Here is a 13783-nt window from a genome sequence, read left to right on the forward strand (position 1 = left end):
TGCACGCGAGTCCTGGGAAAGATGGTAGCTTCTTACGAAGCAATTCCCTTCGGCAGGTTCCATGCAAGGAACTTTCAGTGGGACCTGTTAGACAAGTGAGGATCGCATCTTCAGATGCATTGGCTGATCACCCTGTCCCCGAGGGCCAGGGTGTCTCTGCTGTGGTTGCTGCAGAGTGCTCATCTTCTCGAGGGCCGCAGATTCGGCATTCAGGACTGGGTCCTGGTGTCCACGGATGCAAGCCTCCGAGGTTGGGGAGCAGTCACTCGGGGAAGAAATTTCTGAGGACAATGGTCGAGTCAGGAGACTTTCCTACACATAAATATTCTGGACCTAAGGGCCATTTACAATGCCCTAAGGCAAGCAGAACCCCTGCTTCAAAACCAGCCGGTGCTGATTCAGTCAGACAACATCACGGCTGTCGCCCATATAAACCAACAAGGCGGCACAAGAAGCAGGATGGCGTTGGCAGAAGCCACAAGGATTCTCCGATGGGCGGAGTATCACGTGCTAACACTGTCAGCAGTGTTCATTCCGGGTGTGGAAAACTAGGAAGCAGACTTCCTCAGCAGGCACGACCTCCACCCGGGAGAGTGGGGACTTCATCCAGAAGTCTTCACGCAGATTGTGAACCGTTGGGAACGGCCACAGGTGGACATGATGGCGTCCCGCCTCAACAAAAAGCTAAAAAAGTATTGCGCCAGGTCAAGAGACCCTCAGGCGATAGCTGTGGACACACTAGTGACACCGTGGGTGTACCAGTCGGTTTATGTGTTCCCTTCTCTTCCTCTCATACCCAAGGTACTGAGGATAGTAAGTAAGAGAGGAGTAAGAACTATACTCGTAGTTCCGGATTGGCCAAGAAGAACTTGGTACCCAGAACTACAAGAAATGATCTCGGAGGACCCATGGTCTCTGTCTCTCAGACAGGACCTGTTACTGCAGGGGCCCTGTCTGTTCCATGACTTTCCGCGGCTGCGTTTGAAGGCTTGGCGGTTGAACGCCGGATCCTAACGGAAAAGGGCGTTCCAGATGAAGTGATTCCTACGCTGTTAAAGGCTTGGAAAGACGCTGCCTGAAGTTCAGACGTTGTTAAGGGAGTTCTGCATATTCAGCCCCCTTTTGTGCCTCCAGTGGCACCTTGGGATCTCAACGTAGTGTTGGTTTTCCTAAAAATCACATTGTTTTGAGCCACTTCAGAACGTGGAGTTGAAGTATCTCACGTGGAAAGTGGTCATATATATTTGGCCTTGGCTTCGGCTAGGCGTGTGTCAGAATTGGCGGCTTTGTCATGTGAAAGCCCTTATCTGATCTTCCATAGGGACAGGGCAGAATTGAGGATTCGTCCCCAATTTCTCCCTAAGGTGGTATCAGCGTTTCATTTGAACCAACCTATTGTGGTGCCTGCGGCTACTCGGGACTTGGAGGCCTCCCAAGTTGCTGGATGTAGTCCGGGCCCTGAAAATCTATGTTTCCAGGACGGCTAGAGTCAGAAATACTGACTCGCTGTTATCCTGTATGCACCCAACAAACTGGGTGCTCCTGCTTCAAAGCAGACTATTGCTTGCTGGATCTGTAGCACGATTCAACTTGCACATTCTGCGGCTGGACTGCCGCATCCTAAATCAGTAAAAGCCCATTCCACGAAGAAGGGGGCTCTTCTTGGGCGGCTGCCCAAGGGGTCTCGGCATTACAACTATGCCGAGCTGCTACCTGGTCGGGGTCAAACACGTTTGCAAAATTCTACAAGTTTGATACCCTGGCTGGGGAGGACCTTGAGTTTGCTCATGCGGTGCTGCAGAGTCATCCGCACTCTCCCGCCCGTTTGGGAGCTTTGGTATAATCCCCTTGGTCCTTACGGAGTACCCAGCATCCACTAGGACGTCAGAGAAATAAGAATTTACTCACCGGTAATTCTATTTCTCGTAGTCCGTAGTGGATGCTGGGAGCCCGTCCCAAGTGCGGACTCTCTGCAATACGTGTATATAGTTATTGCTTAACTAAAGGGTTTTGTTATGAGCCATCTGTTCATGAGGCTCATTTGTTGTTCATACTGTTAACTGGGTATAGTTATCACAAGTTGTACGGTGTGATTGGTGTGGCTGGTATGAGTCTTACCCTGGATTCCAAATCCTTTCCTTGTAGTGTCAGCTCTTCCGGGCACAGTTTCCCTAACTGAGGTCTGGAGGAGGGGCATAGAGGGAGGAGCCAGTGCACACCAGATAGTACCTAATCTTTCTTTAAAGAGTGCCCAGTCTCCTGCGGAGCCTCTCTATTCCCCATGGTCCTTACGGAGTACCCAGCATCCACTACGGACTACGAGAAATAGAATTACCGGTGAGTAAATTCTTATTTCTCTGACGTCCTAGTGGATGCTGGGAACTCCGTAAGGACCATGGGGAATAGCGGGCTCCGAAGGAGGCTGGGCACTCTAGAAAGATTTGACTACCTGGTGTGCACTGGCTCCTCCCACTATGACCCTCCTCCAAGCCTCAGTTAGATTTTGTGCCCGGCCGAGGTTGGATGCACACTAGGGGCTCTCCTGAGCCTTTAGAAAGAAAGTATAGAAATTAGGTTTTTTATTTTCAGTGAGACCTGCTGGCAACAGGCTCACTGCAGCGAGGGACTAAGGGGAGAAGAAGCGAACCTGCCTGCTTGCAGCCAGCTTGGGCTTCTTAGGCTACTGGACACCATTAGCTCCAGAGGGATCGACCGCAGGCCCAGCCTTGGTGTTCGGTCCCGGAGTCGCGCCGCCGTCCCCCTTACAGAGCCAGAAGCAAGAAGAGGTCTGGAAAATCGGCGGCAGAAGACATCAGTCTTCACCAAGGTAGCGCACAGCACTGCAGCTGTGCGCCATTGCTCCTCACACACACTTCACACTCCGGTCACTGAGGGTGCAGGGCGCTGGGGGGGGGGTGGCGCCCTGAGAAGCAATAATAACACCTCGGCTGGCAAAAATACCACAATATATAGCCCCAGAGGCTATATATGTGGAAAATACCCCTGCCAGAATATAGGAAAAAGCGGGAGATTAGTCCGGAAAAGGGGCGGAGCTATCTCCTTCAGCACACTGGTGCCATTTTCCCTCACAGCTCCGCTGGAAGGAAGCTCCCTGGCTCTCCCCTGCAGTCTACAGAAAAGGGTAAAAAAGAGAGGGGGGGCACTAAATTTAGGCGCAGTATACATTTATATAGAAAAAGCAGCTATAGGGGACATAACTCAGTTAGTCCCTGCATTATATAGCGCTCTGGTGTGTGCTGGCATACTCGCACTCTGTCCCACCAAAGGGCTTTTGTGGGTCCTGTCCTCTGTTGGAGCATTCCCTGTGTGTGTGCGGTGTGTCGGTACGGCTGTGTCGACATGTTTGATGAGGATAATGATGTGGAGACGGAGCAGATGCCTTTAGAAGGGATGTCACCCCCTGCGGGGCAGACACCTGAGTGGATGAGCTTAAGAAGGCGCCGTTTTATCAGGTTCAGTCCTTTCGGACACAGAAAAACAAGCGTGGAAAAGGCGGGTCTTTTCTGTCCAGAGGCAGAGGTAGGGGAAAAAGGCTGCAACAAACAGCAGGTTCCCAGGAGCAAAAGTCCTCCCCCCGCTTCTTCTTCCAAGTCCGCCGCATGACGGTGGGGCTCCACAGGCGGAGGCAGGTACGGTGGGGGGCCGCCTCAAGAATTTCAGCGGTCAGTGGGCTCGCTCACAGGTGGATCCCTGGATCCTTCAAATAGTATCTCAGGGGTACAAACTGGAATTCGAGGCGTCTCCACCCCACCGGTTCCTAAAATCTGCCTTGCCGATTGCTCCCTCAGACAGGGAGGCGGTGCTAGCGGCAATTCACAAGCTGTATTCCCAGCAGGTGATAATCAAGGTACCCCTACTTCAACAAGGCCGGGGTTACTATTCCACACTGTTTGTGGTGCCGAAACCGGACGGTTCGGTGAGACCCATTTTAAATTTGAAATCCTTGAACACATACATAAAAAAATTCAAGTTCAAGATGGAATCGCTCAGGGCGGTTATTGCAAGCCTGGACGAGGGGGATTACATGGTATCCCTGGACATCAAGGATGCTTACTTGCATGTCCCCATTTACCATCCTCACCAGGAGTACCTCAGATTTGTGGTACAGGATTGCCATTACCAATTCCAGACGCTGCCGTTTGGACTGTCCACGGCACCGAGGGTATTTACCAAGGTTATGGCGGAAATGATGATACTCCTTCGAAAAAAGGGAGTTTTAATTATCCCGTACTTGGACGATCTCCTAATAAAGGCGAGATCCAAGGAACAGTTGTTGGTGGGAGTAGCACTATCTCAGGAAGTGCTGCACCAGCACGGCTGGATTCTGAATATCCCAAAGTCACAGCTGGTTCCGACGACACGGCTACTGTTCCTGGGTATGATTCTGGATACAGTCCAGAAAAAAGTTTCTCCCGGAGGAGAGAGCCAGGGAGTTGTCATCTCTAGTCAGAGACCTCCTGAAACCGAAACAGGTATCGGTGCATCACTGCACGCGGGTCCTGGGAAAGATGGTAGCTTCTTACGAAGCAATTCCCTTCGGCAGGTTCCATGCCAGAATCTTTCAGTGGGACCTATTGGACAAATGGTCCGGATCGCATCTTCAGATGCATCACTTAATAACCCTGTCTCCAAGAACCAGGGTGTCTCTACTGTGGTGGCTGCAGAGTGCCCATCTTCTAGAGGGCTGCAGGTTCGGCATACAGGACTGGGTCCTGGTGACCACGGATGCCAGCCTTCGAGGCTGGGGAGCAGTCACACGGGGAAGAAACTTCCAAGGACTATGGTCGAGTCAGGAGACTTCCCTTCACATAAATATTCTGGAACTTAGGGCCATTTACAATACCCTAAGTCAAGCAAAATCCCTGCTCCTACACCAGCCGGTGCTGATCCAGTCAGACAACATCACGGCAGTCGCCCATGTAAATCGACAGGGAGGCACAAGAAGCAGGATGGCAATGGCAGAAGCCACAAGAATTCTCTGATGGGCGGAGAATCATGTATTAGCACTGTCAGCAGTGTTCATTCCTAGAGTGGACAACTGGGAAGCTGACTTCCTCAGCAGACACGACCTCCACCCGGGAGAGTGGGGACTTCATCCAGAAGTCTTCCAGATGCTGGTAAACCGTTGGGAAAAACCACAGGTGGACATGATGGCGTCCCGCCTCAACAAAAAGTTAAAAAGATATTGCGCCAGGTCAAGGGACCCTCAGGCGATAGCTGTGGACGCTCTAGTGACACCGTGGGTGTACCAGTCGGTTTATGTGTTCCCTCCTCTGCCTCTCATACCAAAGGTATTGAGAATAATAAGAAAGCGAGGAGTAAACACAATTCTCGTGGTTCCGGATTGGCCAAGACGAGCGTGGTACCCGGAACTTCAAGAGATGATCTCAGAGGACCCGTGGCCTCTGCCGCTCAGACAGGACCTGCTACAGCAGGGGCCCTGTCTGTTCCAAGACTTACCGCGGCTGCGTTTGACGGCATGGCGGTTGAACGCCGGATCCTGAAGGAAAAGGGTATTCCGGAAGAAGTCATTCCTACGCTTATTAAAGCCAGGAAAGATGTTACGGCAAATCATTATCACCGCATATGGCGGAAATATGTTGCATGGTGCGAGGCCAAAAAGGCCCCAACAGAGGAATTTCAACTAGGTCGATTTTCTGCATTTCCTGCAAGCAGGAGTGAATATGGGCCTAAAACTAGGCTCCAATAAAGTACAGGTCTCGGCTCTGTCGATTTTCTTTCAAAAAGAACTAGCTTCAGTACCGGAAGTTCAGACATTTGTGAAAGGAGTGCTGCATATTTAGCCCCCCGTTTGTGCCTCCTGTGGCACCTTGGGATCTCAACGTGGTGTTGAGTTTCTTAAAATCACATTGGTTTGAGCCACTAAAAACCGTGGATCTAAAATATCTCACGTGGAAAGTGGTCATGTTATTGGCCTTGGCTTCAGCCAGGCGAGTGTCAGAATTGGCGGCTTTATCATGTAAAAGCCCTTATCTGATTTTCCATATGGATAGGGCAGAATTGAGGACTCGTCCCCAGTTTCTCCCTAAGGTGGTGTCAGCGTTTCACCTGAACCAGCCTATTGTGGTGCCTGCGGCTACTAGGGATTTGGAAGACTCCAAGTTGCTAGACGTTGTCAGGGCCCTAAAAATATCTGTTTCCAGGACGGCTGGAGTCCGAAAATCTGACTCGCTGTTTATCCTGTATGCACCCAACAAGCTGGGTGCTCCTGCTTCTAAGCAGACTATTGCTCGCTGGATTTGTAGTACAATTCAGCTTGCACATTCTGTGGCAGGCCTGCCACAGCCAAAATCTGTAAATGCCCATTCCACAAGGAAGGTGGGCTCATCTTGGGCGGCTGCCCGAGGGGTCTCGGCTTTACAACTTTGCCGAGCAGCTACTTGGTCAGGGGCAAACACGTTTTCAAAATTCTACAAATTTGATACCCTAGCTGAGGAGGACCTGGAGTTCTCTCATTCGGTGCTGCAGAGTCATCCGCACTCTCCCGCCCGTTTGGGAGCTTTGGTATAATCCCCATGGTCCTTACGGAGTTCCCAGCATCCACTAGGACGTCAGAGAAAATAAGAATTTACTCACCGGTAATTCTATTTCTCGTAGTCCGTAGTGGATGCTGGGCGCCCATCCCAAGTGCGGATTGTCTGCAATACTTGTAAATAGTTATTGCTAACTAAAGGGTTATTGTTGAGCCATCTGTTGAGAGGCTCAGTTGTTTTCATACTGTCAAACTGGATATAGTATCACGAGTTGTACGGTGTGATTGGTGTGGCTGGTATGAGTCTTACCCGGGATTCAAAATCCTTCCTTATTATGTCAGCTCGTCCGGGCACAGTGTCCTAACTGAGGCTTGGAGGAGGGTCATAGTGGGAGGAGCCAGTGCACACCAGGTAGTCATAAATCTTTCTAGAGTGCCCAGCCTCCTTCGGAGCCCGCTATTCCCCATGGTCCTTACGGAGTTCCCAGCATCCACTACGGACTACGAGAAATAGAATTACCGGTGAGTAAATTCTTATCTTTTCTTTGTGCTGCTGATTCCTCTCCTTATGCAACCGAGCATCTGACTAGCCTTCCTCATTGCTTTGTTACATTGCTTGCCCATTTTTTAAATCGACTGAAATAGTGACTCCTAGATCCCTTTCCTCATTTTGGCTTCTAACTGTGCTTACATTTTCAGGGTGATCTGGATAATCTGTCAACACTTAAAAATCTCACCTATCTCTGGTAAGTAACATACACTACAAACTGCTTGTACTGTATTATGAGAACACACTTGTTAAATTTCTGGTGATTACTTGTCAGGGGGATTTGGAGTAGTGGGAGTAGCGATTAGATGTTCCCAATCTCTGTGTGCTATCCATATCTGACCGCTCCACTAGTGATGATGGTGGCCTATAGTGGACAACTTGGTCTTTTTTGCTTTGCTTTCTCTAACGTCCTAAGTGGATGCTGGGGACTCCGTCAGGACCATGGGGTTTAGCGGCTCCGCAGGAGACAGGGCACAATAATAAAAGCTTTAGGATCAGGTGGTGTGCACTGGCTCCTCCCCCTATGACCCTCCTCCAAGCCTCAGTTAGATCTTTGTGCCCGGCCGAGAAGGGTGCAATCTAGGTGGCTCTCCTGAGCTGCTTAGAATAAAAGTTTAAGTTAGGTTTTTTATTTTCAGTGAGTCCTGCTGGCAACAGGCTTACTGCTACGAGGGACTTAGGGGAGAGAAGTAAACTCACCTGCGTGCAGGATGGATTTGCTTCTTAGGCTACTGGACACCATTAGCTCCAGAGGGAGTCGGAACACAGGTCTCACCCTGGGGTTCGTCCCGGAGCCGTGCCGCCGACCCCCCTTGCAGATGCCGAAGTTGAAGAGGTCCAGAAACAGGCGGCAGAAGACTTTCAGTCTTCATAAGGTAGCGCACAGCACTGCAGCTGTGCGCCATTGTTGTCAGCACACTTCATACCAGCGGTCACTGAGGGTGCAGGGCGCTGGGGGGGGCGCCCTGGGCAGCAATGTATTATACCTTTTTTATGGCTAAAATACATCACATATAGCCCTTGAGGCTATATGGATGTATTTAACCCCTGCCAGATCTCACAAACTCCGGGAGAAGAGCCCGCCGTTTTAGGGGGCGGGGCCTATTCTCCTCAGCACACGGCGCCATTTTCCTGCTCAGCTCTGCTGTGAGGAAGGCTCCCAGGCCCTCCCCTGCACTGCACTACAGAAACAGGGTTAAAACAGAGAGGGGGGGCACTTATTTGGCGATATGATTACATATGTGAAAATGCTATAAGGGAAAACACTTGTATAAGGGGTTGTCCCTGTATAATTATAGCGTTTTTGGTGTGTGCTGGCAAACTCTCCCTCTGTCTCCCCAAAGGGCTAGTGGGGTCCTGTCCTCTATCAGAGCATTCCCTGTGTGTGTGCTGTGTGTCGGTACGTGTGTGTCGACATGTAGGAGGACGATGTTGGTGAGGAGGCGGAGCAAATTGCCTGTATTGGTGATGTCACTCTCTAGGGAGTCGACACCGGAATGGATGGCTTATTTAGGAATCACGTGATAATGTCAACACGATGCAAGGTCGGTTGACGACATGAGACGGCCGGCAAACAAATTAGTACCTGTCCAGGCGTCTCAGACACCGTCAGGGGCTTGTAAAAACGCCCATTTACCTCAGTTGGTCGACACAGACACAGACATGGACACTGACTTCAGTGTCGACGGTGAAGAAACAAACGTATTTTCCTTTAGGGCCACACGTTACATGTTAAGGGCAATGAAGGAGGTGTTACATATTTCTGATACTACAAGTACCACAAATAAGGGTATTATGTAGGGTGGGAATAATCTACTTGTAGTTTTTCCTGAATCAGATAAATTAAAGTGTGTGATGATACGTGGGTTTCCTCCGATAGAAAATTATTGGAGGTATACCCTTTCCCGCCAGAAGTGAGGGCGAGTTGGGAAACACACCTTAGGGTGGATAAGGCGCTCACACGCTTATAAAAACAAGTGGCGTTACCGTCTCCAGATACGGCCGCCCTCAAAGAGCCAGCTGATAGGAAGCTGAAAAATATCCTAAAAAGTATATACACACATACTGGTGTTATACTACGACCAGCAATCGCCTCAGCCTAGATGTGCAGCGCTGGGGGGGCTTGGTCGGATTTCCTGACTGAAAATATTGATACCCTTGACAGGAACAATATTTTATTGACTATAGAGCATTTTAAGGATGCATTTCTATATATGCGAGATGCGCAGAGGGATATTTGCATTCTGGCATCAAGAGTAGATGTGATGTCCATATCTGCCAGACGATGTTTATAGACACGACAGTGGTCAGGTGATGCAGATTCCAGACGGCACATGGAAGTATTGCCGTATAAAGGGGCGGTCCATCGGACCTGGTGGCCATGGCAACAGCTGGAAAATCCACTTTTGTTACCCCAAGTCACATCTCAGCAGAAAAGGACACAGTCTTTTTAGTCTCAGTCCTTTCGTACCCATAAAGGCAGGCGGGCAAAAGGCCAGTCATATCTGCCCAGGGTTAGAGGAAAGGGAAGAAGACTGCAGCAGGCAGCCCATTCCCAGGAACAGAAGTCCTCCACAGCTTCTGCCAAGTCCGCAGCATGACGCTGGGGCCATACAAGCGGACTCAGGTGCGGTGGGGGGTCATCTCAAGAGTTTCAGCACGCAGTGGGCTCACTCGCAAGTGGACTCCTGGATCCTACACGTAGTATCCCAGGTGTACATTGGAAATTTGAGACGTCTTCCCCTCACAAGTTCCTGAAGTCTGCTTTACCAACGTCTCCCTCCGACAGGGAGGCAGTATTGGAAAAAAATTCACAGGCTGTATTCCCAGCAGGTGATAATCAAAGTACCCCTCCTACAACAAGGGAAGGGGTATTATTCCACACTATATTGTGGTACTGAAGCCAAACGGCTCGGTGAGATCTAAAAGATTTGAACAATTACATACAAGGGTTCAAATCAAGATGGAGTCACTCAGAGCAGTGATAGCGAACCAGGACGATATGGTGTCACTGGATATCAGGGACGCTTACCTACATGTCCAAATTTTGCCCTTCTCACCAAGGGTATCTCAGGTTCGTGGTACAGAACTGTCACTATCAGTTCAGACGCTGCCGTTTGGATTGTCCACGGCACCCCGGGTCTTTACCATGGTAATGGCCGAAATGATGATTCTTCCTAAAAGAAATATGGACGCTTTCCTGATAAGGGCAAGGTCCAGAGAACAGTTGGCGGTCGGAGTAGCACTATCTCAAGTAGTTCTACGACAGCACGAGTGGATTCTAAATATTCCAAAATCGCAGCTTTTTCCGACGACACGTCTAATGTTCCTAGGAATGATTCTGGACACAGTCCAGAAAAGGATGTTTTCTCCCGGAGAAGAAGACCAGGGAGTTATCCGAGCTAGTCAGGAACCTCCTAAAACCAGGAAAAGTATCAGTGCATCATTGCACAAGGGTCCTGTGAAAAATGGTGGTTTCTTACAAAGCGATCCCATTCGGTAGATTTCACGCAAGAACCTTTCAGTGGAATCTGCTGGGAAAATGGTCCGGATCGCATCTTCAGATGCATCAGCGGACAACCCTGTCTCCAAGGACAAGGGTGTTTTCTTCTGCGGTGGCTGCAGAGTGCTCATCTATGAAAGGGCCGCAGATTCGACATTCAGGACTGGGTCCTGGTGACCACGGATGCCAGCCTGAGTGGCTGGGGAGCAGTCACACAAGGAAAAAATTTCCAGGGAGTGTGATCAAGTCTGGAGACTTCTCTCCACATAAATATACTGGAGCTAAGGGCAATTTACAAGGCTCTAAGCTTAGCAAGACCTCTGCTTCAAGGTCAGCCGGTATTGATCCAGTGGGACAACATCACGGCAGTCGCCCACGTAAACAGACAGGGCGGCACATGAAGCAGGAGGGAAATGGCAGAAACTGCAAGGATTCTTCGCTGGGCGAAAAATCGTGTGATAACACTCTCAGCAGTGTTAATTCCGGGAGTGGAAAACTGGGAAGCAAACTTCCTCAGCAGGCATAACCTCCACCCGGGAGAGTGGGGACTTCAGCGGGAAGTCTTCCACATGATTGTAAACCGTTGGGAAAAACCAAAGGTGGACATGATGGCGTCCCGCCTGAACAAAAAACTAGACAAATATTGCGCCAGGTCAAGGGACCCTCAGGCAATAGCGGTGGACGCTCTGGTAGCACTGTGGGTGTACCAGTCAGGGTATGTGTTCCCTCCTATGCATCTCATACCAAAAGTACTGAGAATCATAAGAAGGAGATGAGTAAGAACGATACTCGTGGTTCCGGATGGGTCAAGAAGGACTTGGTACCCGGAACTTCAAGAGATGCTCACGGAAGAACCGTGGCCTCTACCTTTAAGAAAGGACCTGCTCCAGCAGGGGCCTTGTCTATTCCAAGACTTACCGCGGCTGCGTTTGACGGCATGGCAGTTGAACGCCGGATCCTGAAAGGGCATTCCAGATGAAGTCATCCCTACCCTGGTCGAAGCCAGGAAGGATGTAACCGCAAAACATTTTCACCGCATTTGGCGAAAATATGTTGCGTGGTGTGAGGCCAAGAAGGTCCTTACAGAGGAATTCCAACTGGGTCGTTTCCTACATTTCCTGAAAACAGGACTGTCTATGGGCCTAAAATTAGGGTCCATTAAGGTTCAAATTTCGACCCTGTCAAATTTCTTCCAGAAAGAACTGGCTTCAGTGCCTGAAGTTCAGACGTTTGTAAAAGGGGTACTGCATATACAGCCTCCTTTTGTGCCCCCAGTGGCACCTTGGGATTTCAATGTTTTGAGTTTCCTAAAGTCACATTGGTTTGATCCACTCACCACTGTGGAATTAAAATATTTCACATGGAAGGTGAAGATTCTATTAGCCCTGGCTTCAGCCAGGCGTGTGTCAGAATGGGCGGCTTTATCATATAAAAGCCCTTACTTAATTTTTCATTCTGACAGGGCAGAATTGAGGACTCGTCCTCAATTTCTCCTTAAGGTGTTTTCTGTTTTTCACATGAACCAACCTATTGTGGTACCTGCGGCTACTAGGGACTTGGAGGACTCCAAGTTACTTGACGTTGTCAGGGCCCTGAAAATATATGTTTCCAGGACGACTGGAGTCAGAAAATCTGACTCGCTGTTTAGCCTGTATGCACCCAACAAGATGGGTGTTCCTGCTTCTAAGCAGACGATTGCTCGCTGGATTTGTAGTACAATTCAGCTTGCACATTCTGTGGCAGGCTTGCCACAGCCAAAATCAGTAAAAGCCCATTCCACAAGGAAGTGGGCTCATCTTGGGCGGCTGCCCGAGGGGTCTCGGCTTTACAACTTTGCCGAGCTGCTACTTGGTCAGGGGCACACCCTGGCTGAGGAGGACCTGGAGTTCTCTCATTCGGTGCTGCAGAGTCATCCGCACTCTCCCGCCCGTTTGGGAGCTTTGGTATAATCCCCATGGTCCTTACGGAGTTCCCAGCATCCACTAGGACGTCAGAGAAAATAAGAATTTACTTACCGATAATTCTATTTCTCGTAGTCCGTAGTGGATGCTGGGCGCCCATCCCAAGTGCGGATTGTCTGCAATACCTGTACATAGTTATTGTTACAAAAATCGGGTTATTCTTGTTGTGAGCCATCTTTTCAGAGGCTCCTTCGTTGTTATCATACTGTTAACTGGGTTCAGATCACAGGTTGTACGGTGTGATTGGTGTGGCTGGTATGAGTCTTACCCGGGATTCAATATCCTTCCTTATTATGCACGCTCGTCCGGGCACAGTATCCTAACTGAGGCTTGGAGGAGGGTCATAGGGGGAGGAGCCAGTGCACACCACCTGATCCTAAAGCTTTTATTATTGTGCCCTGTCTCCTGCGGAGCCGCTAAACCCCATGGTCCTAACGGAGTCCCCAGCATCCACTACGGACTACGAGAAATAGAATTATCGGTAAGTAAATTCTTATTTTCTGTCATGACACACTTGTTGTTTTCTAATTTGACATAATTTTATCCAAATTGAAATGAAAACATGGAAATACTACCTATAAAAGGCATCAGATGATGAGCAAAGTGTATCTTGTGCACTTTTTTCAATGCAAAAGTAGACTTTTCGTTTAAGCATAGATGTGATAACGTCATGAAGCTAATGCATATTTGTGAATGGTACTAGCACTGTCTATCCATATAGAGATATTTATACGTTTGTATATTGTTTAAACAAAAAAATACTCTGCTACTGTACATGGTTTTTCTCTGACGTCCTAGTGGATGCTGGGAACTCCGTAAGGACCATGGGGAATAGACGTGCTCCGCAGGAGACTGGGCACTCTAAAAGAAAGATTAGGTACTATCTGGTGTGCACTGGCTCCTCCCTCTATGCCCCTCCTCCAGACCTCAGTTAGAATCTGTGCCCGGCCAGAGCTGGGTGCTCCTAGTGGGCTCTCCTGAGCTTGCTAGAAAAGAAAGTATTTGTTAGGTTTTTTATTTTCAGTGAGATCTGCTGGCAACAGACTCACTGCTACGTGGGACTGAGGGGAGAGAAGCAAACCTACCTGCTTGCAGCTAGCTTGTGCTTCTTAGGCTACTGGACACCATTAGCTCCAGAGGGTTCGAACACAGGGCCTGACCTCGATCGTCCGTTCCCGGAGCCGCGCCGCCGTCCCCCTTGCAGAGCCAGAAGACGAGCGATGAAATCGGCGGCAGAAGACTCCTGTCTTCATTAA

General features: G+C 49.6%; 1 protein-coding gene across 1 annotated transcript in view; it reads left to right on the forward strand.

Moving 5' to 3' along the window:
• SNRPA1 (small nuclear ribonucleoprotein polypeptide A') overlaps positions 1-13783 on the forward strand; it is a 98439-nt gene that overhangs the window by 64181 nt on the left and 20475 nt on the right. The window contains exon 4 of the mRNA XM_063925657.1: positions 7214-7260. Within this exon, the coding sequence (XP_063781727.1) occupies positions 7214-7260 (47 nt within the window). The remainder of the gene's footprint in view (positions 1-7213; positions 7261-13783) is intronic.

Source organism: Pseudophryne corroboree, chromosome 6, assembly GCF_028390025.1.
Source record: "Pseudophryne corroboree isolate aPseCor3 chromosome 6, aPseCor3.hap2, whole genome shotgun sequence".
In the NCBI taxonomy this organism is placed as follows: domain Eukaryota; kingdom Metazoa; phylum Chordata; class Amphibia; order Anura; family Myobatrachidae; genus Pseudophryne; species Pseudophryne corroboree.